The following is a 22,086-nucleotide window of genomic DNA, read 5'->3' as shown; positions in this document are numbered from 1 at the left end:
TCAGATTTGAATTGTTACACATAGAAAAGTCCCCTACTGATTCATATTGACACAGTTTCTTTACTCACATGTGACTGAAATATAATTCTGATAACTTCATCATTCAATATCCTCAGATTAAAAAAAAAAAGATCTATTTCTCTTCTTGTCAATATGCTTGTATAATGTTTCTTATTGTCCAGACACATTAACGTGCTCACATGCTCTTTAAAGCTTTTAGAACAACTCAGAGAGGCTTTTCAGTTGATCGAACGCTGCCTCTCTTGTGATTCTAATTTTTCTGTATATTCATTGTTGGGCCTTATGTCATACATCAGCATCGATTAAGCACACTCATAAAAAATGATCTTGTGGCGAAATGCAGCAACTTCGTACATAAAACTACACTTTTAAAGCTTTAATAATAAATCTGATGTTAAGTTAAACACACGCTCTTGTCCTTAAGCTTAAATTTCCATTACGCAAGACAAGAGCTCTCTCCAGCTGCAGTTACATTACATTATTAACCCTCATTTTGTCTGTCATTATGTGTTGTATCTCCATGTCTAATTTTCTGCTACAGCGACCATGACCTTGGTGGTCGGTGAAAATTATCTTGTTAAAAACGTACACTACAGATATTAGAGCTGTCAGTCACGCAGGCCATCATTTCTTCCCTTTTCACCCAGTTTGCCCTAGAGCTGAGGAACAAGGTGTGGCCCTCCTTCAGACAGGCCGGCATTCGCCCTCACCCACTGGGCTGCATGGACTTCGTTCCCACCAACTGCCACGTCAACTTGATGCAGGTTTCCTACCCCAAGAGCACTACCACTGCTGGCAGGACTTTCAGCATCCGCTTCGGGCGCAAAAACTCCCTGTTTGGCCTGGATCCTGACCAAGGTAGAGGCGCACACACACACACACACACACACACACACACACACACACACACACACACACACACACACACACACACCCTATATCCAAGAAGATTTGAACATTAGTACAATCTGTCACATATCCACTGCTTAATCTAAGCTTCACTGAGATCCATCCCCTTCATGGTAATACATCTTAACCCACTTAACACCCGCTCAGTGATCATTGTGACTAATTACCCTCTATGACCATTTAAATCATGCAGCACAGAGAGAGTGAATGGTAACCCCCCACCCCCCACCCACCACAGTATCCATTAGGTCTCAACAAGCACGCTCATAGTAAGTCAGATGAGTGGTTTGTCGTTAAGACTCCATTAACGTCGGGCCACACGCATGTTATTGACATGAGAAGTGACTGAATAATGTCAGCAAAGATGGTTGCCTCGAGGCAGCGCACGAATGTGTGCTGTTCACTCGCTGCTGCTGCTGCTGCTGCTGCTGCTGCTGCTGCTGCTGCAGCTGCAGGGGTCAAAGGGGAGAGAAACAAGAGAGAACAAGAAATTGAATGTAACTTCACCAAGGAATAATTTCAAGAAGAGAGAAAAACGTCTTAAAAATGCTTTTTCCATAGATACAAAAAGAAGTAACATGGCTTCTATCTATATGCCCCGATTTTATCATTATTATTATTATTAACCTTTATTTATTCAGGTGATTCCCATTGAGATGGAAATGTCATTTTCAAGAGAGACCTGAATGTGCATAAAAAACATAATAAAAACAATTCATGAACAGATAGTCCAAAAAGAATTAACAATACAATTACAAAGTTTTAATAAAAATAACTCACAAGGAAAATTTAAAACATATACGATGCCATTCATCCAGTAAATAAAAAAAAAATCTCATCGGTTAAACAACTGCATTCTGTTTTGGGAAGTTTCCAAAATGTGGATAACTTATAAAACTATACATTTTTAAAGTGCTCAGTAGCTTATTCTGTGTAATTGGGGCATTCAATCCAAATGCAGTCTTCCCAAATTTAGAGTTAACCTCAGGTACATCAAGTGTTAGCCAATCATGTGACCGAGTTTGATGCGTACCAACTGATCTGACCAAGAGAGACTTAATATAAGAAGGTAATTTCCCAATAAAGGTAGAGAGGACCAACCGGCCTTCTTGTAAACAGTGCAATGATGAGAACAATAAACATCACCAATAATAAAACAGAGGGCAGAATGGTCCAGGATAGAAAGGAACTACATGCCTGTAAATTATGATGCAGCTTGATGTTAATAAAGAGTCTTGAGGCTTATCCGCTGAACTCCCTCCTCCCTCAGCATAGATGAGAATGCAGCACAGCTGTCTAGACAGACAGCAGACAGTTAGCATTGCTCACATTGTTCCAGGATGCCTCGTCCTCATCTTTCCTCTCAGCACCAGCTGCCAGTCAGACATCTGCCTAGCAGTTGCACTGGTGAGACGTTCGGCTTCGGTGCTCTTCTGTATGTGATCTGCCGACAGTCATGGGGATGATGTTTTCTCCTTTCGCCCTCAGTTTTGCAGTCAGAAAGAGAATAAAATTATGAGGATTGTTACCTGAGGTGACGAAAATATTTCCACTTGCAGTGCAATACCCTGGGTTTTTTTTAAAGAATGTGTGGAATGCACATGAAATGAATCAGGGTTTCTCTGCTTAATGTTAGTGTTTGTTGTTTACTAATAGTACACACTCTGGGCTCATTGGAAGAATTGCAAGAATTTGTCTGCAGTTTTAGAGGATGTCAGGTTATTGCAGCTTAGTTTGGCTTTCAACCCGAGTAAACAGTTTTGCATCCTTCCCTCGCTGTGTGTATCGGTTGCATAAGAAGTTTTTTCTTTTTTCATCAAGTCCAAATGGAGAACAGACAAGAGAGTTACTTCATAGGCTTTGAACATCTGGGGTAGATATAATTGCCAGAGTGAAATCTTTTTCATCTAGCCACTGCTAACGTTGTTTATCTCCTCTCCTCCTCCTCTCCTCTCCTCTCCTCTCCTCTCCTCCTCCTCCCCCTCATCTCCTCTCCTGTCCTCTCCTCTCCTCTGTAGCCCAACTGAACCCAATGTCCCACACCCAACACTGTGTGACCAGCATGGGAGCTCCCTCGTGGAACTGTTCCGGCCTGGAAGGGGACGAGGCGGATGGCGGTGGGGATGTGGCCGTGGACGGAGGCGAGGGATTGACAGACAGTCGCCGCAGTGTCCACGGAGAAGGCGGGCTGAGCTTCCTGCTCAAACAGGAAGACACAGAGACACAGGACGCCTACATTCACTTGTACAGCCGGCTGGACGTTGCTGTGAGGGAAATGAGGCAGTACGTCGCTCAGATCGATGTGTAAGTCTTATAGTTTATATAAACACATTGATCCTGTGCAACTGAAAAGCTTTAAACCTTTTTTTTAAAATATAAATATGGATATTATTGTTTTTCTTTCGGCCTATTCCATATTTATCTCTCATATCTACCTCCACTGAAAGGTGTCATCTATCAAATAAAAAGAAAAGTGTTTACTCATATCCATTCAGACAATATTTTTAGCTCTAACACCCTGGTGACGTTATCAAATATTGTCATTCCACTGGTGTTTATATGTGAGTGGACTATTTTCGTAGCCTTCACAGTGACATTTAGAGATCTCTGCATGAAAAGCTCGGAGCTGTTATCCCCACAGCAGCCTCCTGAGGCTGTTCGTCAGCCTGTCTTTGTCTGTCTGCCCTTTGCCTTGTTTAAAGCCGAGGATTTACAAAAGGAACATTCTTCAGGCCCAAAATATTTACGGGCCGAGCCCCAGTACAGGAACAGGGAGTGAGGCCAGGATAACATCAAGAGAAAGAGACACATATTGTGTGTCCGTGCCGAGGAAGGGGTGTGACAGCGTGAATGAATAGATGTTTGGTAGCGAAGGCGTCTATGCACAGTGTATTATAATATAAATATAAGAATAATAGTGTCCTGATGATTCCAAGATGCTTTATATCCCTAATGACATTTATACATTTAAAAATATTTAGAATATACTGCACAAATATCTCATGTTTGGAATAAAACTCCTTTTTTCTTTAGCCTCTTGTCGTCTATCACCGAGCCCACGCAGCTCCAGGGGGAAGGCGGCGAGCCTCCGGTCTACGAGCCAAGTCAGCCATCTCTGGCCCCCTGCGAGGACGGCTGCGACCAGGACAAAGTGGAGCAAGGTGGTATTAAAAGAGTCTGCTTCAAGGTGAACGAGGAGGACCAGGAGGACTCGGGTCACGACACAATGAGCTACAGGGACTCCTACAGGTAACTGGTCAAAGACTGTGTCCCTAATGAATCAAACAGACTCAAGTTATTGAAAGTAACATGCAACCTGGAAAATTCTCAGTCTTAGAAACTGGGACCTGAGTAGCTTCATAAAAGAAGAATCCATTTGAATTTAATAATGTAGAATAATGTTGTTCCTTTTTTCTCAATAAGCTGCCTGATATAAATTATAATTAACTGTTTGTGCTGGTGGAAAAATCCATACTCACCTGGTATAGCAGCGTCTTTATAAAACACAAGAAAGGAGACATGGGACACCTTTGTCTCACACCTAGATTTCTAACTGTGGACTCTATAAAACACGAACAACCTTCGAACTCCCTCGTTACTCCACAAACCTATAATGCTGCTCATTTCCCCCCTTCGGAGGCTACAACTCATTCCAGATGTTGGCATCTTAACCCAGATGGAGGGCTAAAAATTACTTCAAAATGTTTTGGTCAGATCTGGTTATGTCATTTACTTATTGCAAGTTCATTCAGATGTTTGTGTGTGTGTGTGTGTGTGTGTGTGTGTGTGTGTGTGTGTGTGTGTGTGTGTGTGTGTGTGTGTGTGTGTGTGTGTGTGAGCGAGAGAAAGAGTGTGTGTGTGTGTGCACTGTTCACTGGGCCGTGCTCCACTGAGCCCCACCCTCCACCACCCACTAAGATGTAGTTATTGGTTGTTGGTGTGGTGGGCTGGTGTATAATACAGCCAAATGTTTGGGGCGCGGCCTCCTCACCCACTCTGTCATTAAGACCCGGCCACGGCATGTGAAACGCAGCTACCTCATCACAATAAAATGTAAAGGAAAATGTTGGCTGTTGTACGTGTGGTGCACACACACGCACACACACACACACACACACACACACACACACACACACACACACACACACACACACACACACTGAGGTGTTTAGTCAGGGTTTTAAAGCCCAGTGGAAAAAAAATACTCTGTTCAAGGTAACACTACAAAGCTCCATAGTGAACGTTGATGAATCATCCCACTTGTGAAATTTTGGATGTGATGAAAAGCGCTACTGTGTTTTAGAGGTGGGTGGCGTGTCCTGCTGAGATAATCAGACATTAAAGCCTGAGGTGGTGACAGACCACAGCAGAGCTCAACAGTCGGAGGTCACGGGCCGAGTACAGCCTGTGAGGAACATAATGTGAGAACAAGGACAGGAGAAACTGGCTTCTACACACACACAGACACAAGGGGTCAAAGACAGAAATACACAGAAAGAACAGAGCGTGTGAAGAAATTATCGTCAAGTAGCGTCCGTTCCAAACTCTGGTACACTGTGTCCGTCATAAATCTGTAACTCTGTTGGCTCTCAAAAGTCTATGTGTGTGTGTTTATGGCCCTGTTAAGGCCTTTTGTCTGGCATCTAGGATTATCTAAAGTGTATCCAGATCCAGATCCAGATCCAGCTAAGACGGATTGCAGTTCACTTCCGGCGTCAGAATGTATCTCAAGTGATTGATCTTCCTTCCTTAGCTAAACATGCCAGAGAGTGCTGTACGTCACCTCTGTTTCCTCAGAGAAGAGCGTGCTCAAAATCAGTCCAATACGCATTCTACACATCTCAAACCAAGTTACATTCACTGTGCATTGCATTGCATATGGCCATTAACACCACACTGAAAAATTCAAGTGAGGGCTGGCATTTTTAGTTTTTAGCAGTAGGCCTTAATGCAAATGGGACATGGCTACAATTACAGAAGCAACCTCAGAGGAAGCGGTTAATGAGATGCTCATTGGGATCCCAATGTGTGTTTATGAATGCATTCTCACCTGATTTTCAAGCTGCGAATACATCACCCTGTGGTGCTCACACTTTTGGCAGGAGGTGTGTGAGGCTAAATTTGGAAATCAGCCTTGTGTGTGTGTGTGTGTGTGTGAGGGAGAGGGAGAGGGACAGACAGAGTGTGTATGTCTCTGAATTCAGGTGGAAAACACAACTCCCCATGCAGAAGCAGAGAGCCAGAAGGGGAATAGTACAGGGCCCGTCGGGACTGAGGGAATTGTGTTTATATTAGGCAACAAATAAAAGCAATGTGAGGATTGAAGTATGATAAGAGGAGGGGGATAGAGGGAAAGCAGACAAAAAAACAACAAACAACAAAACAACATGTCTAGATTTGCTAGTGCATAGACACATATTACTGTGAGTGTGTGATGGTGTGTTTGCATGATTGTGTGTCTGTGAGTAAAAAGCCAGTGAAGAATTCAAGCCAAACTACTAAAAGATGGCTACACTCACTCTCTCCCTGTAATTGTAGCAGCTCCAGTGCAGCCAGTTTCCCTCCCTTCCAGCACAAACACATATTCACACACATTAGGGACCGCAGAAAAACCCCGGCAGGTTGATACCCACCCCCGACTCCCCCACTTTGTCATCCAGCCAAGCCGCATAGTAGTAAAAGGAAGACAAAGCCGGTGTTGTCGTTTTGTAGCTCGTAGTCGCTCATAGGCCGTTTGTCATGGTAATTCCGCTTGTGAATCATTCAGAGCTCCTCTGAGGGGAGTCGCGAGCGCGCTCACTTAAAGCGACGTATAATTTGAGCCACATAAATCTTCCACATGCTCCCGGTAATCATGTCGTTTCACGTAGACGTACGACTATAAATACCAGACCAGAATAATTTTTTATAAAACTGTCCGAGGAAGGCAGAAGTTCTCCTGGTTACTGCGCCGTAACACACCGGCAGCACTGAAACGGAGCATGTGTTTATAAAAGTATCTGTGTATATAGGTGAGCTCCATTTCAGAGTTTAAAGTCTAATGTATATATTTACCATCAGTCAAATGTTTTGGAGTCTGACGCAGCTACAGTTGAGTGAATGCCTCTCTGTGTAAACCAGAGGCGGTTATTACTGTGAGAAACATTTAATTACCTTTGGTCTCACGTACTGTAAATCAGAAAAGGCATTTACAATCAGAGGGATTATTTGGCAGCATAATTACAAGACGCCGCTTTCCAAATCCCCTCTGTGGTCGAAGAGCAGAATGAACCCTCGGCCGCATGACGCGTTTTAACTGTTTGTTTGTGTGTGTGTTTTGTGCATCGCAGCGAATGCAACAGCAACAGAGACTCGGTCCTGTCCTACACTAGCGTGCGGAGTAACAGCTCCTACCTGGGGAGTGATGAGATGGGATCAGGTAAATCCTTTTTTTTTTTTTTTTTTTTGTTGATGATGTTTATCCAGGAAACGTCTCAGTGTTTAGTCAGTTACATGTTGTTTTGTCTCAGTACATTTGGATTACAAGTGATACAACGATCATTTCAGATCAGGCGCTTGAGAATAAAATGTGTCATTGTCCAACGTGAATTCAACATAAACAACATAAGCTCGGCTGAGGCAAACATATGCTTCCTCTGTGTCAAACAGAGACGAGAAATAATGGATGTTTTGCGTTACAACAGATGATTTACTTTGTGATAATGTTGATGAAATGTCATGCTTTCACTGTAGACATCTCTTTGAGGTCACTGTGGTCAGATATTTTAGACACAACATTTCATAACCCCCACAGCCGCATTTTTTGTGCAGTGAGCCAAGTATGTGACCACTGCTGTTTATCACATCGTCTTTATTAGTCTGACGTCACAAACAGCCCACAATGAGTCTGTGGTGAAATGAATACTCTCTAATTTGATGCATCAGGATTTACATTAACTTGTTTAATATGTGCAACAAACGCCGATGTCCAAGAGTGTGATCTCTCCTCAACGTTTTGTTTTGTTTTTTTGTTTTTTTTGTTTGTTTGGCTGGTAGGGGATGAGCTGCCGTGTGACATGAGGATTCCCTCAGACAAACAGGACAAGCTGCACGGCTGCCTCGAGCACCTTTTCAACCAGGTAAGTTCCAGGGTTCAGTCTGGAGTAAAAGCTGAATTTCTTCTTCAAAATCTTTATTCACAAAAGAAGAAATGTGGATCATCTAATGTTACTGGAGTTTAAACACAGCCAGAAGATGTAAAACTGAAAGATAGTGAAGAACACACACACACACACACACACACACACACACATACACACACACTCACACACACTCACACACACACGTCAGCGTTAACCATGTGGGACAGATGATTGTGATAGTAATCAGTCAACATCTGGGCTGAGTTACCTCATGCAGCTCTCTCTCTGTCCTCTGCTCAGGATCCCGGGGCTCTCTCTCATCTTTCGCTTGACTTCCTTTCTTTCTTTTCTTCTCTTTCCCCCACCTTCCCCTCTTTCTCCTCTCTCTATCTCTCTCTCTCTTTCTCACACACACACACACACACACACACACACACACACACACAAATACACACAAGCTTTCACCAATATGTTGATTCAGTTAAAGACACCAATTCCTCTTTTCTTCTCCTCTTACCAGCATTTGATGTTGTTTGACTCCACGTGGGGTGCCCCCTCTTTGGCTGCTATAGTTTTTTCCACATGGAAACAGCAGCTATGGGGGCTTACAAACACAAGCCTTGTTGTTGTTAATGCTGACAGACCCATGCCAGACGTTACTACAGAGTCATGTGTGAGTGTGTGTTTGAATGACACAGGAAGAAATTAGGGAGCTGGTAGAAGAAAGGAAGGAAATGTGTGCAGAATATAAGGGATGTAATATTGATTGATTACCTGACGATCTTTCTGTGTGTGTGTGTGTGTGTTTGCTTTGATTATTACACAAAGGTTGATTCCATCAACAGCCTCCTCAAAGGACCTGTCATGACCAAGGCCTGTGAGGAGACCAAGCACTTTTACTCAGACCACAGCCAACCAGGTACATGCTGTATTTGTTTATGTGTGTGTGTTTGTGTTTGCTGCTTGAAAGGTGAAAGGGCGTGTCGACACGTTTCTGTTAATAGAACTGTTACACAACACACACTCACACATTTCCTGGGTTTTATGTGAACAGAGTTTCGTCAAACAGAAGACTGGACGCTTCGTTGTCGTTACATTATCCAGAAGAACATCCAGGAGGACCCTTGGAACCTGCCCAACTCTATCAAAACGCTGGTGGAGAGCCTGCAGAGATTTGTGGACGGTTAGTGGAGCACACACACACACACACACACACACACACACACACACACTCCTACCATGTGGTCGTATACAGTTACAATCAGTCACTCCATCTTGTTTTCCTTCTACCTCCACAGATGGAAAGAACCAGCTTCTCCTGGCTCTGCTCAAGTGCACAGGTAGAGTAATATGTGACTATTAGACACAAAGCAGTTCACACTTAGAGCCAGCTGGAGGCAGATAATCAAACTAGATAAAACCCCGGCTCTAATTCTCCAGAAATTTACCCGAAGAGATGTCAGAGCTGGCCACGCAATCACTCAGCAGAACTCGGTCTCCGGCAGCTGGAAAGGTCTCATAACTGGAGTATTTAAAAATGATTCCAACAGTTTTCTCTCCTTTTGCAAATGAGATCATCCATCATGTGAAATTACAGCCAGTTCTACATCTGCAGGTCCTGAAAAACATCTTCAAAGATGATTAGATTTTTAAAAATGATTTATTTAAAATGTCAAGAATCCAGTGTCTGTGGAATTTTTCACCATTTAATGAGGTTTTCGTGTTATTCTCTGTATTTCTTTCATGTTGTAACATTAGCTTTGAAAAAGTGCGCGTCCATGTTTACATTAACAGTGAACAGTGACTATAATAGTCCTATATCAAGTGTGTTTTAATTTCATCACGTCTGCTTCATTAGCAAAGATAAAGCAGATGTTTAAATTTACTTAGTTTCCACTGTAATTAAATGATTCTAAAGAGACGGAGACGTCTGCCATGTTCTCATTTTCCAGAGCAGGATCATGTCCAGGTTGAGGCCAGTTGTTCAGTTTGTTTGTACAGAAAGGGGTTTGGTGTGGAAGCACATGATGCTCCAGTCACTTTGAACTGTGCTCGGTGGCATATGGTGTTAGTTAATGGGAGATATCCTCTCCGGGGATCCAGGCTAATGGAATAAAGTATATGTATTGGAGGAAGTCCAAGAAATGTGTAATGAGGAAAGTTAGAGTGGGAGATCGGGCTGTCTCCCTCTCCTGCTCGCTGACCTTCTCATCTTTTTGAACGCTCCATTTTCATATTTTCTCTCCATAACTTCTCCCCCTTTTGTGTCCTGACGAACTCCCTCCATCACTCTTTGACATCAAAATCTCCCTATCTCCACTCCCCAAAACCAGACACGTCTCTGCAGCTGCGACGGGACGTGATTTTCTGCCAGGCAGCGACGGGCGCCCTGTGCACGCTGGCCGAGCAGCTGCTGGCGGCGTTCCGGTCGCGCTTCAACAACGCCGGCGAGTACCAGGAAGACGGCAAGGAGACCAGCCGTAAGTGGCTGGAGCAGATATCCGTCATCGGTGTCCTACTGCACTTCCAGTCCACACTGGCACCACACCTGGTGAGGACGGGTTTGATATTTCCATTTGACGACCAACAGAATTTCTAATTTATGTATTTTTAAAAATAAAAATCTTACCTGACACAGTTTTAAACAAACACAGTAATGGTCTGCATCTCCGGTTGCATCCATCCATTTGTGGTGCGTTCCTGGGTCTTTATGGCTTTCTAGTCACGCAGCTGTCGTCACAACCACCAGAACTCTCCTGGTGCGACCTCTGAGGTGTCTTTCTCTCCTCTGACAGAAGGAGGAGCGGACCATGCTGGAGGACACCAAGGCCGCCCTGTTGGACTTGGACAAAGTCACTGTGTTCTTCAGGCAACTGGAGGATGAGTGTCTAGTCGCAAGTAAGAGACTCCATCAACAAAGACTGACTTGGCCCATTCAAACCAGACTGCTGCTAATGAGCAGCTGTATGGTTTGACCAACTCTGAAAAGAGTTCCATTATGTGCATGTATGGAAGCTATTGAGGGTGAAATTGTCATTTTGCCACTGCAGATTTAATTTTCTTTGCAGTGGAGAAACTGAATAGGGAGCTAAAACAACAGTATAATGGCTCCATAAATCATCTTAAACAAGGACAGAACATGTAGTCTCTTAAAGTCCTCTTTGTCCGTCTATCACAGATAACACGGTCGCTCCTGTCGGGCTGTGAAGGGCTTCATTTAAACTTGAGTGCTGCTCTGAGACACATGAAACATTTGCGCATATGTGGAGGAAACACCCAAAGATATACACAAAGTTATTTTTTGGGCCTTTTTTGCCTTTATTTTGATAGCCACAGTGAAGGAGAGATAGGAAATTCAGAGAGAGAGAGAGAGAGAGAGAGAGGATGAGATGCAGCAAAGGGCCACAGGTCGGTTTCGAGCATTACAATTAAACACACATATATTATATTCTTGTATCAGCATGTAGGCTGTGCTGCAGCGGGGAGATATTCTTTTGGAGCATGAAAATGTGCTCCAAAAGCATGAACGTTTGCTTCTCTCCTCCCAAAACACTCAAGGTTGTAACATTTTAATTCAGAGTAAGCTTTTCAACGCAGTGATGTGGTGCAGTAGAGTGAGGCTTGTTTAAAGTGTGCACTGTGAGAATCTTTACATGGCCGTGTATATAAAGTTTAAGACCTTTGTGCCTCCTAATAACCTCAGTATCTGTATTCGCTGAAAGTGCTGCAGGCGACCAGAAGCCCTTAAAGCCAGCAGATACAAAGGACGACCGCATCCTGAATCAGTCCTCTTTTCAGCTGCCTCAATATGGCCTGCAGAGATTGCCGCTCAAAGGAAACGCACAACATGCACTTCTCATTTTAGGAGGCAAAGCTGTGGATGAGGCAGGGATTTACTATTCCAGGTTCACACTCAGCAGCAGAAAGTATTTAGTGCACATGCATATATTGTGCACAAACATGCAAACTAATGACTCTCACTGTCATATTCTTTACATGCGACCGGCATGTCGAGATAAAGAGTGCAGACCTTGTCTTCTCCACTTTAACCTAACTGCTTTCCTGAAGTTGCATATTCAGCTCAGATTGCTGGAGCGCCGGCAGATGGTTTGCGGCGGCGGCGTCCATCGGACAGTATTGATTTACTAATGGCATCTTCAGCAAGCTGGGAGCTATAGGTTAGGTGGAGTCATGTAAGCACCGCGGAGTCTATGGCCCCTGAGTTCAGCCTGAAGCATCACAGCCAATTCCACAGGATTACGGCTTGATGGGTTCTCTAGGAAAGAGCGCTGACCCTGGAGGTCCCTCAGTAAAGGTCGTCTTTTCCATTTTCTGAGAACTGCTCATGTCTCACAGTCGGAAAATGTTAGGAGGAATCAGCACGAGTCAGACTTATGAATCATTACCAGTCATGTTGTTCGTAGAGTTAGAAAAGGTTACTTCTCTGCGTGCGAGAGGTACCGTGTGAACAGATTCTTTTAAACTGCAGTTGTTTTAGTTGCATGATGATATTTAAAAGATTAAAAAAACATCAGACAGACAACAACATAAATATCTAAAGAGAACATATGTCATTGCTGCACATGATGATATCAAGGATCAACCTTTGTCAATTCGTCCTGCACAATCATTTGGACACAAAAGATGTTTGGGAGGTGCTGCTACACTAATAACAGCTGACACACATAACAGTATGTGTACTGCTGATTTTCCTAACGTGACTAATCTGCAGGTAACTGCTACTGTTATATTTAACTAGACTTTTGTCACTCTTTCCATTACTGTGTGTGCAGTCATTACTGTGTGTGGCAGTGTCACGGCAGAGCGAAGGCTGGAGAATCAGTGAGCTCTCCACCTTCAGTTCTGGAGGGTTTGAACTTCTGATACGACTTCAGTGACTGTGGTTTTATGAAGTCATTGTAGGAAAAACATAATAAACATTTGAAAAGATGGATGGTGCTCACTAATGCAGCAGTTCTGTCTTTAATGACATTTGGAAACCTGCACTATAAGAGTGTGAGATTTTTTGTGTAGACTTTCATACACATCCAGTCACAGAGGACAGTACGCAGAGGCACTTTTGTGTTCACTATAAATCTTCACTATTAATTAACTGTCACTTACTCTACTATTAATGCAGAATTTGTCGCTCTGTAGACATCGTTAACAAAATATCTGAAGGTAACAAACTCTACAGCGCCTTACACTTCTCATGTTTATTTATTGAGTTGCTCAGACAGCCAAAAGTATAATACAAGTCTTGTTAACGTCTCCCCTGTCTGTGTGTGTGTGTGTGTTGCAGACACACCGGTGTGTTACCAGGTGGAGGGCAGCCGACAGGCCCTGAGGGTCACCCTGTACCTGGACAGCTGTCACTTCAGTGAGCTGCCCAGTCGGTTGCAGAACGGAGGCAGCCTGAAGCTCCACACCGTCCTCTTCACAAAGGGTAAGACTGGGCAGACTGGGACAGAGGGACTGGAGGAAGTGAGGAAACTGCCAATTGGGGAATAGGTCCAGGCTGTTGAGCATGTGGCAAACAGGGTGGACTTTTGTTCTCGATTGATGATGTCTTAACACAAAATCATTTATGTGGAATTGATCATTTGGATACACTAAATACGTTATGCAGCCTCTCACACATGTACATTTCCTGATAACCTTGATGTGCCTTTATTAAGTTAGACTGAAGCCTTCTATTGGCAATTTAAAACACTCCACCAGGCTCCTTCTAGTTCTCCATCAGTCTCAGTCGGGCCGGTATGAGCAGATACCATTATGCATCATACCTGTCTGCCAAATAGCCATTAATTTTCCAAATACAAGCTCCAGTCGGAAAACTAACTCGACGAGAGAGCTCATATTGTTCTCATGTACTTCAGTTATGAAGAAAGTGCTACGACACAGATTCAGTAGTGCTGATCTTTGGATCAACATCACCACCTACTGGAGAGAGTCTTGGCTACAGGTTGAGCAGAAGTGTGGGGCACCTTGTGACATTGCAGTTGCTGAAGTGTGTGTGTGTGTATGTGGGTGTGTGGGTGTGTGGTCATATCTATGAACATGTCCTCTCATATGGATTAAATAAATCATGTAAAATAAGGTGATTCTGGGCTAAAATAATATTTATATAAAATGTTATTTTCGAGGCGAGGTTAGGATTATGGTTAAGGTTGGTTGGATTCGATGGATCTGGTGTTCAGAGTTAACATTAAAATTAGGTTCACCGTCGTGTGGGGGGATAATGATGAGGTTTGAAGTGAGGGTTAAAGTTCAAGGGCATGAAACAATGTGATCATAGAAGTCTGTGCCCGTGAGTGTTGAACTAATTGCCCCCCCGCCTGCTTTACTCAGCGCTGGAGCGTCCGGAGGGAGTATCTCAGCAGGACTATGCTGCCATGGAGGAGTTCCAGCAGCGCACCAACGCGGTCTCACTAGAGAAGGTCAAGGCCTACTATCGCAGACTCAGGTACTCTATGCTACACTGCATCACAGCCCTCCAGTGGTTTACTCACTAGCACTCTGGATAGATTTCACCTTAAAGGGAGAGTTCACCCTATGGTGTTGCATAAGCACGCAGAAAGTGAGCTTAGATTGCTGTTTTACTTTACGTCTGACTGTTTTCAAGGTCCAGAATCAAGGTGAGAGCTGTATCATTTATTCAGACTTATCCTTAAAAAAGTCCCACATCCACTATATTGCCCATATAATAAAATATTAAATCCTAAACAAGGTTATTTGGGAGTGAGAGTCTTTACAGACAGTTTGTAATAAGTGTGTATATGCATATAAGCATGTATGTGTTTATTTAGATTCATTGTCTTCCTTGATTGTTATTGATTATTGCCCTGTAACATAATCATGTTTTATTAATAGCCTGTTATGAGGGTCGTGATTTCTGATATGTGCACACCGATTCCCAGGAAATGACTCATGCAACATCGATAAAAAATGAAATATGTACTGTAGCAGATGCATATTCTATATTGTGAAGTGCTCTCGATGCTAGGTGACTCAGCTCTCGCACAAAGTGAGTCGGAGGAGGGAAAAAAAATCTGTAGGTTTCCAAACCAGATTTAAAAACTGAAATAGAGATGTTGGTGTCTCAACAGGGCTTTCTATTTGGAGAAGTCCAATCTCCCCACTGACTCAAACACCACAGCCATGAAGATCGACCAGGTAAATATACACTTACTCTGATTTGTTCCCCATTTACTGCTTTTGCTGTGCTCACAGAATGTGTACATTACAGGCTTATATCATGTTCTTGTAACATACTTCAAGTCCATTTGTATATAATGTTGTGACTGAATATAAATGCAAGCACAGATACTGGGCCTTGAAGTTAGAGACCTTCAACCAAGCATTTCAAAAGTAAGATGAACTGGTGTCCTGTTCCCTCCACTGGAATCCCCCCACTAGCTCGTCAAGACTCCTCCCATTAACTCCAACTAACCTCAACACATCAGCATTATAAACTGTTTCCATTTGAACTGCAGCGATGATTAGACTAGAAAGGAAATTCTAGTGTCCCAAACTGACTGTAGCTGCAATAGATCCCAGTGATTAAAACTAAATAGAACATAGTTTCCTCAGGTTTTCATTGTCTTTCAAAAGAAAGACTGCACAGAGTTAAACCTCTTTCTTTTATCTGTGATGGTTTTCATTCTGTTTCTGCTGGTGCACCATCTTAACAAGTCAGTTACTCAACTTAATCTAAAACTGAGCATCGACGCTGCGTTCCATTGACCTCGGAAGTTGGATGACGAGAAGCTGGGAATGATGTCCCACCCGCGTTGACAGCGTTCCAGTGCAACGAGTTGGAAGCCTGTTATTGTTGTTGTTATTATTATTAGCGATGCCAGTTGATAACAACATGTTATTATGTGGCAGTTTGGGCATACACACACCGTAGCAGCGTGTCCTCAGATGGAAGTTGGACTCTACTGTGTGTACGACTGAATTAACGAAAAACACAATAAGACAGAAGTGCTAATAAACCGTATATAACGACAGCTTACACTTCTGTTGAGGCGCAGAGCGGCCATCTTTCCGACTTCCCAGTTCAACTGGAACGCACCATAAAATAAATCAAGTGGTGTGAGATAATTTCACTTGTTTCTGATACAAATTGAATTGATTTGATTATCTTGGCGTATTTTGCTTTTTTATTTCCTAGTCACTTGTCTTGAGAATAAACAAAACAGAATTGGTGAAACTATTTAGGAAAGAAGTTGCTTTATTCTCCACTTGGTTTTATAAAATGCAGATTTTAACACTCAGTATTTGTCTGAATGACTTGGTAAGATGGACACAGTACTGATATTGTATTGTATTATCTTGTTAGCTGTCCATTTAACCATTGAACCTTTCCGACCTTCACTTGTTTCCCCCCTCACAGCTGCTGCGACCCCTCAACACACTGGACGACCTGTGTCGAATAATGCAGTCCTACATCAACGTGCGCCCGAGTGCCCACGGCCACCCGTCAGGTGTCAGCGTGCTGTGCGTGTCCTCTGAGCTGTGTAACCGCCTGGGAGCCTGCCACATCACCATGTGTGGCACAGGCATGCAGAGGTCAGCCCGGCAACACACAGACATTATTACACTGCTTGTGTCGTATCACTGGACTGTCAGCTGGAATAAAGATTAACACAGTGCAGAGGGGATGACATGCACCACTGAATCTCAAAAACTTTGGTTTTTTTCCACTCTTTGCAGATGTACCCTGAGTGTGACACTGGAGCAGGCGATGATCTTAGCCAGGAATCACGGACTCATTCCACGCTGCATCATGCAGACCATGGACATTATGCGTAAACAGGTAAACGAGCGAGGGTCCCTTATGGAGTCATATCTCTGAACCAAGTGTAGCGTCGTTTCACATACAGTCATTCTATTACAATTCAGTACAACAGCTCTGCCATAAATTTTGCCTTTATGAAGATTATAATGTAAACATTGTCAGAAATGTCCAAATTCAGTTACGTGTTTATTACTGATGTCATAGTTAAAGGTGGTGTCTAATGTTGAGAGGGCAAAGTAGAATCACCTCCGCATGTCCTGCAGCACCACCACTAACCTGCTAATGCTAACACATATAATTAAACTGACACCTCCATGACAATGTAAAAAAAAAAAAGATTTTGTCAAAGAATTAATAGCAGAACAGTTGTATTAGTTTGCATTAGACTGCATTAAGTGTGCCATATAAAGTGGCCAGTGAGTGTGTATCTATATGAGAAGAAATAATTTTAGTAAGAATTAAGGCTGTGCAATATGGTTGAAATCAGTGTCACAATATTAATAACTGTATGTTTCTGGCACAATTTTGGTCAAAGGATATATCTATATATATAGATATATATATATATTTCTATATATATAGATATATATATATAGATATATATATATATATCTATATATATATGAATTATGTTTTTGATCTTTGAAAACCTGAAAAAGTTGAAAAACAAGTGATCTATCGACAAGTGATCTCTCCCATGTCAAACAAAAAATAAAAATTGAGCTTCCCCTGCTTTCACCCTTTTGTCCTGAATGTTTGATCGTTATCATTAAAATAAAAAGGGCTCTGAGAAGGCATTATTTGGCCTCCGTATTGTGATGTGGTTGGATGTGGCCTGCCAGCATTTTTGAGATTTTCAAGTGGGACATGAGTTGGAAAAGGTTGGGAATCACTGATATAAAGAATAGTTTGTGCAGTATTTCTGCACATTGTAAATTTTTTGATGTTTATTTAATGAGGGTAATTGAACTAACTACACTGTGAATGGAGCTTATAACATACGTTCTCTCCTCCACCAGGGAGCAAGAGTTGAGCTCTCTGCAAAAAATCTCAAGGTAATGGACCAGATGCCTCCATCAGCCCCAAGGTATTGTATAAATCCACTTCCAGCAGGCACCTCTGCCCTGCCTTCAGTACAATTTACAGCCTTAGACGAGCCGGATCCTCTCATCTGAATTTCTTTTTTTTTTTCTTTTTCAACAGGCTCTTCAAGCTGTGTTTGCCGCCCTCAGATGGAGAACTCTAAGAAAAGCGTCACTTCAGAGAGATCATCAGAGAGAGGGTGAATGTGGAAGAGGAAGATGTGATGAGAGACGACGGTTACAAAAGAGGGCAAGTCTCACCGGATTTCCTCCGAGAGACACTGCTGATGGACAGACCCTTGCCCCCCTCGCTGCCTCAGTTACACAGGGATCATTCCAGCATGGATACCACTAGAGACTTCAGTGCAATGCACAGACTAAACAAGACTGTACAGATGACTAATGTCAGTTACTTGGGAGCACCTGACGCAGCCTGAAGCGCAAGGCTAGTCATGTACTGTTGTACTGGGAAACAACCCGGATAGAAGTATTACTGTTTTGGCTGTCTACACATCATATCTGACATGAATGACTTGACAACTGATGTGAAATATTCACAATGTAAGTGAAAGATGTCAGTTTGAGGCCTCACAACGACAACATCCACAGCAGTTACGCTCATAACGGAGCTCTTATTATTAACTGGATTAACCAAACTACCTGTAGCTGACTGTTGTCCTAAATGCAGAAGTTTTCCATTTTGCCTTGGACTGCAAGTCCAGAAAGCTGTGTCTTTCTCTGTGTGGGCAGGTGTTCCCCAGGGCTCAGTGTTTGGACCCCAAGTGAAGTGGAATACTTGGATACCCTGGTATTCATGTGTGATCGCAGATTGGATAGATGCCGAAAGTCAAAGAGTAGACAGAGAGATGGAAGTAGGGATTGAGGGACGGATAAAAAAAAAAGACGGATGAGAGACAGGGCTGCTCTTTCCTCAGCCCGTTGCATGTGGTTACTGTGCAATTACTGTAGGTTTTAGTGTGAGTACTGTATTACTGCACTATATGAAGGATAGTTATTTATTGTGTCTGGAAGGAGTGTTTTTATCCCTCACTTATTCTATATCAGGTATTAAAGAATCTAAAAAGCATTCCAGCCTACATATTGAACAGTATTTAAAGGACCAATGGCATGCCTTTTTTTTTTTTTTTTTTTAGATGCAACTGCTTGTGTACTTCATTTTTATTTATGTCTATAGAATTTGATTACATCAGGAAATCTTCAGGGAGTGCAAGGGAGGAAGGATGAACAGAAGCTAGCTAATCAGAATCAGGACAAAGGAAGCTATAAACAAACTATACAGGGCTGATTGTTTGTCAACAAGCAGCCAGGTTGGGATATTGAATCATTGTTAAATTATTAATATATTAATGGAAATGTACTAGTTGAAGGATCGCCTTCTGTTAACTAAGACATTGTGTTGATTTTTAAATTGGCTTTTATGTTGTCTCGGGTCTGTCGTATTTACTGTAGGTAATAAAAGAAGCACAATGATTGGTCCGTACAAGTCGCAGTGTTAGCAAAACGTACTGTAAGCAGTTTGCAGGTGATGTAAACAAAGGGATCTTTCCGGGACTTAATCATAGTAACATTATTTTGCTGAAGATTTTAATTTCTTGTACATATAAACTGTAACTATGTGAGAGGAAGAAAATAGGATATGTCTTATGGCAGCAGAGTAATGCGATAAATTAAAATGCATTATTTTTATGGAAATAATATAGTATATAAAACATTTTGTATTGGTTATTGTGCATTTGAAGAGAAGTTTTTTGTTTTTCTCTTTGCTGAGTGTAACCTCACTGACGACTCGTAGTATTTGACTTGTTTAAAGAAAAAATGTTTTAAATGCATTTCAAGAATCTTCCTTGACATGCTGCATTCATTAGGCAGATGACTTAGTCCTTTTTATTTATTTAAAAGCAGTCTGGTTCCAAATGAGCATGTTGGAATAGTCCCTGCACATCCCCTGGCAGTAGCATGGCCGATGTAGATTTATATCCACTGCCTGACACATAAGACCGAGTGGATAATTGCATTATCATCATGTCCCATATCAAATTTGCTCTTACTGTACATTGTATAAACTGCTGGTCTTAAGTGTGTGTCACCAGTTTGAATTAGCTAATGACTGCAGCATGTTGGTGTAGCTGGACAAAGATGTCACTGATTACACATTTATTTACATTATTCTAATGTTTCCTGACTGTATATACTTTATTTGCAATTTTATGTTGCTTGAAAATAACTGTACAAAGCATCTTTGTTGGAATCTTTCTAAAAATGATCATTGTAAATGCAATCTTAACAAGCTAGTAAATAAAATCTTCACAGTATGACAATGTTTTTCAGTGTAGCAGCAGTGTTGTTGATCGACGTGAAGACGTGATGTCCAGCATAAAAAGTGGTTTCCATCTAGTGAGGACCTTTGCCTCCCATTTATCTCGTAATCTTCCTGCTTTCAGATAGTGGCAGGAGACGTGTGAGTGCGCGCGCGTGTGTGTCTGTGTGTGTGTGTGTGTGTGTGTGTGTGTGTGCGCGTGTGTTCAGTCAGATAATACAGACCTTAAAAACACAGCTTGACATAGTCTTAGGTGTCCATTACCCTGACTGAAGAAAGCTGCACATATGAATATTGCATGAACATGCATCATCAAATTGAAAGCCTTCCTTGCAGCTTCTCTTTTGGGGCTGGAATTGAGTGCAGAGGTTATCTCAGGGTAATTTCTTTAGATGCATGACATGGTAATTTCCCCAAAACACAGTGATGACCATCTCCCAATCAGAAAGCTCCAGATTAACAAACCGGATCAGATGTTATTGCACCAGAACGAGGCTGCCTGTATTGGTCATTGTTACTTTAACTTTAGAGGTTAATTATGGATCATTAAATGGCTGCAGATCACCTCTAATTTGCTGATTGCTATAACGTGATTAGACTGGAGTGAAATTTATGAGCATTTCCATCCCTGCTGTGTCTGTCAAATGGCCGGAAGGGGCTAATGTAAAACCATACACTGTGCAGTTTCGCGTGGATATTGCAATTGGTTTTCTAGGGGGACCGACACCGACTGCATTCACCACCAGCACACACCCCTCAGCACCGGTGATGCATCCCCGCGGCAAGGGCACGGACAACTCCTCGTTAGAGTCGTCTCGACTTTAGAATGGTGCAGAAATCTCTCAACGGCGGGGTTTACCCAACTCAAGCCGGAGAGAAGAAGCACAAAGTCGGGTTTGTTGGATTGGACCCGGGGGCTCCTGAATCCAGCAGGGATGGGGCGCTACTCATTGCGGGCTCGGAAAGCACCAAGCGGAGCAGCATCCTCTGCAGACCGAGGTCCAGCATCTCCGCCGGGAGACCCAGACCGTCGAAGAAAAACGCCAGCTATCGGAAACTACAGAATTTCCTCTATAATGCGCTGGAGAGACCGCGGGGATGGGCGTTCATCTACCACGCTTATGTGTAAGTGATGTCCGCGCTTCAACCAAGTATGTTTGATTCTGTCATTATGGCCTTTTGCTTTGGCAGCACACACACAAACACACACGCACACACACTGCATGATTCGAGTCATGATTCGGAGTTTTGCGGCTTGTCGTGTGTCTCTTTCCACATTGATGATCATGTTCGCATGGCGCAGTGGAGGGTTAAATGTTGTCATGCTGCCAGACTGCTGTAGCCTGATCATAGGAGGGGTGTCACTTCACCTGCAGAACTCCTGCTTTAACTCTTCATATCGGCTATTGCGACACGCTTATGTCGTACTGACGTTATGGTGGATGGATTTTCATGATGTCGGACATTCCTCCGGTCTGTGTTTCACGCACTGTTGTTTCTCTTTGATTGGAGTTAGTTGCCATATGTTGCGGCAGGATTGGGTTTCAGCACCGTGGTGTGTGGACAGCTCCGCGCCGCGTCACTACTTTCACTAATTAACGTTGCAGTCTCAGTGATGTGGACTCTACTACATGCACACTGTATAGCCTGTGTGTGTGTGTGTGTGTGTGTGTGTGTGTGTGTGTGTGTGTGTGTGTGTGTGTGTGTATGTTTGCAGGCAGGCAAAGGGAGTGTTCTGGATACTACAGCCGGTGACTAGACAGTCTGGGAGCGTTTGTAGACTCCGGTGATGCCATCATAAATGTGCTGGTT

At 42.9% G+C, this 22,086-nt stretch overlaps 1 protein-coding gene across 1 annotated transcript in view; it reads left to right on the top strand.

Annotated features, from left to right (window-relative positions):
- prex1 (phosphatidylinositol-3,4,5-trisphosphate-dependent Rac exchange factor 1) overlaps positions 1-20,279 on the top strand; it is an 83,761-nt gene extending 63,482 nt beyond the window's left edge. The window contains exons 24-40 of the mRNA XM_023401278.2: positions 669-879; positions 2,949-3,234; positions 3,964-4,179; positions 7,260-7,348; positions 7,966-8,048; positions 8,880-8,970; positions 9,106-9,234; positions 9,350-9,391; positions 10,385-10,602; positions 10,847-10,949; positions 13,354-13,497; positions 14,403-14,517; positions 15,161-15,227; positions 16,450-16,625; positions 16,770-16,872; positions 17,874-17,941; positions 18,058-20,279. Of these exons, the coding sequence (XP_023257046.1) occupies positions 669-879; positions 2,949-3,234; positions 3,964-4,179; positions 7,260-7,348; positions 7,966-8,048; positions 8,880-8,970; positions 9,106-9,234; positions 9,350-9,391; positions 10,385-10,602; positions 10,847-10,949; positions 13,354-13,497; positions 14,403-14,517; positions 15,161-15,227; positions 16,450-16,625; positions 16,770-16,872; positions 17,874-17,941; positions 18,058-18,100 (2,184 nt within the window). The 3' untranslated portion in view covers positions 18,101-20,279. The remainder of the gene's footprint in view (positions 1-668; positions 880-2,948; positions 3,235-3,963; positions 4,180-7,259; positions 7,349-7,965; positions 8,049-8,879; positions 8,971-9,105; positions 9,235-9,349; positions 9,392-10,384; positions 10,603-10,846; positions 10,950-13,353; positions 13,498-14,402; positions 14,518-15,160; positions 15,228-16,449; positions 16,626-16,769; positions 16,873-17,873; positions 17,942-18,057) is intronic.
- Positions 20,280-22,086: the final 1,807 nt, after the last annotated feature.

The sequence above is a fragment of the Seriola lalandi genome, unplaced genomic scaffold, assembly GCF_002814215.2.
Source record: "Seriola lalandi dorsalis isolate HSWRI2012SDOR001 ecotype SW California unplaced genomic scaffold, Sedor1 jcf7180002053574, whole genome shotgun sequence".
NCBI classification, from domain to species: Eukaryota; Metazoa; Chordata; class Actinopteri; order Carangiformes; family Carangidae; genus Seriola; species Seriola lalandi.
Note: the sequence above shows the minus strand (reverse complement) of the source record. Positions and strands in the feature narration are given on the sequence as shown.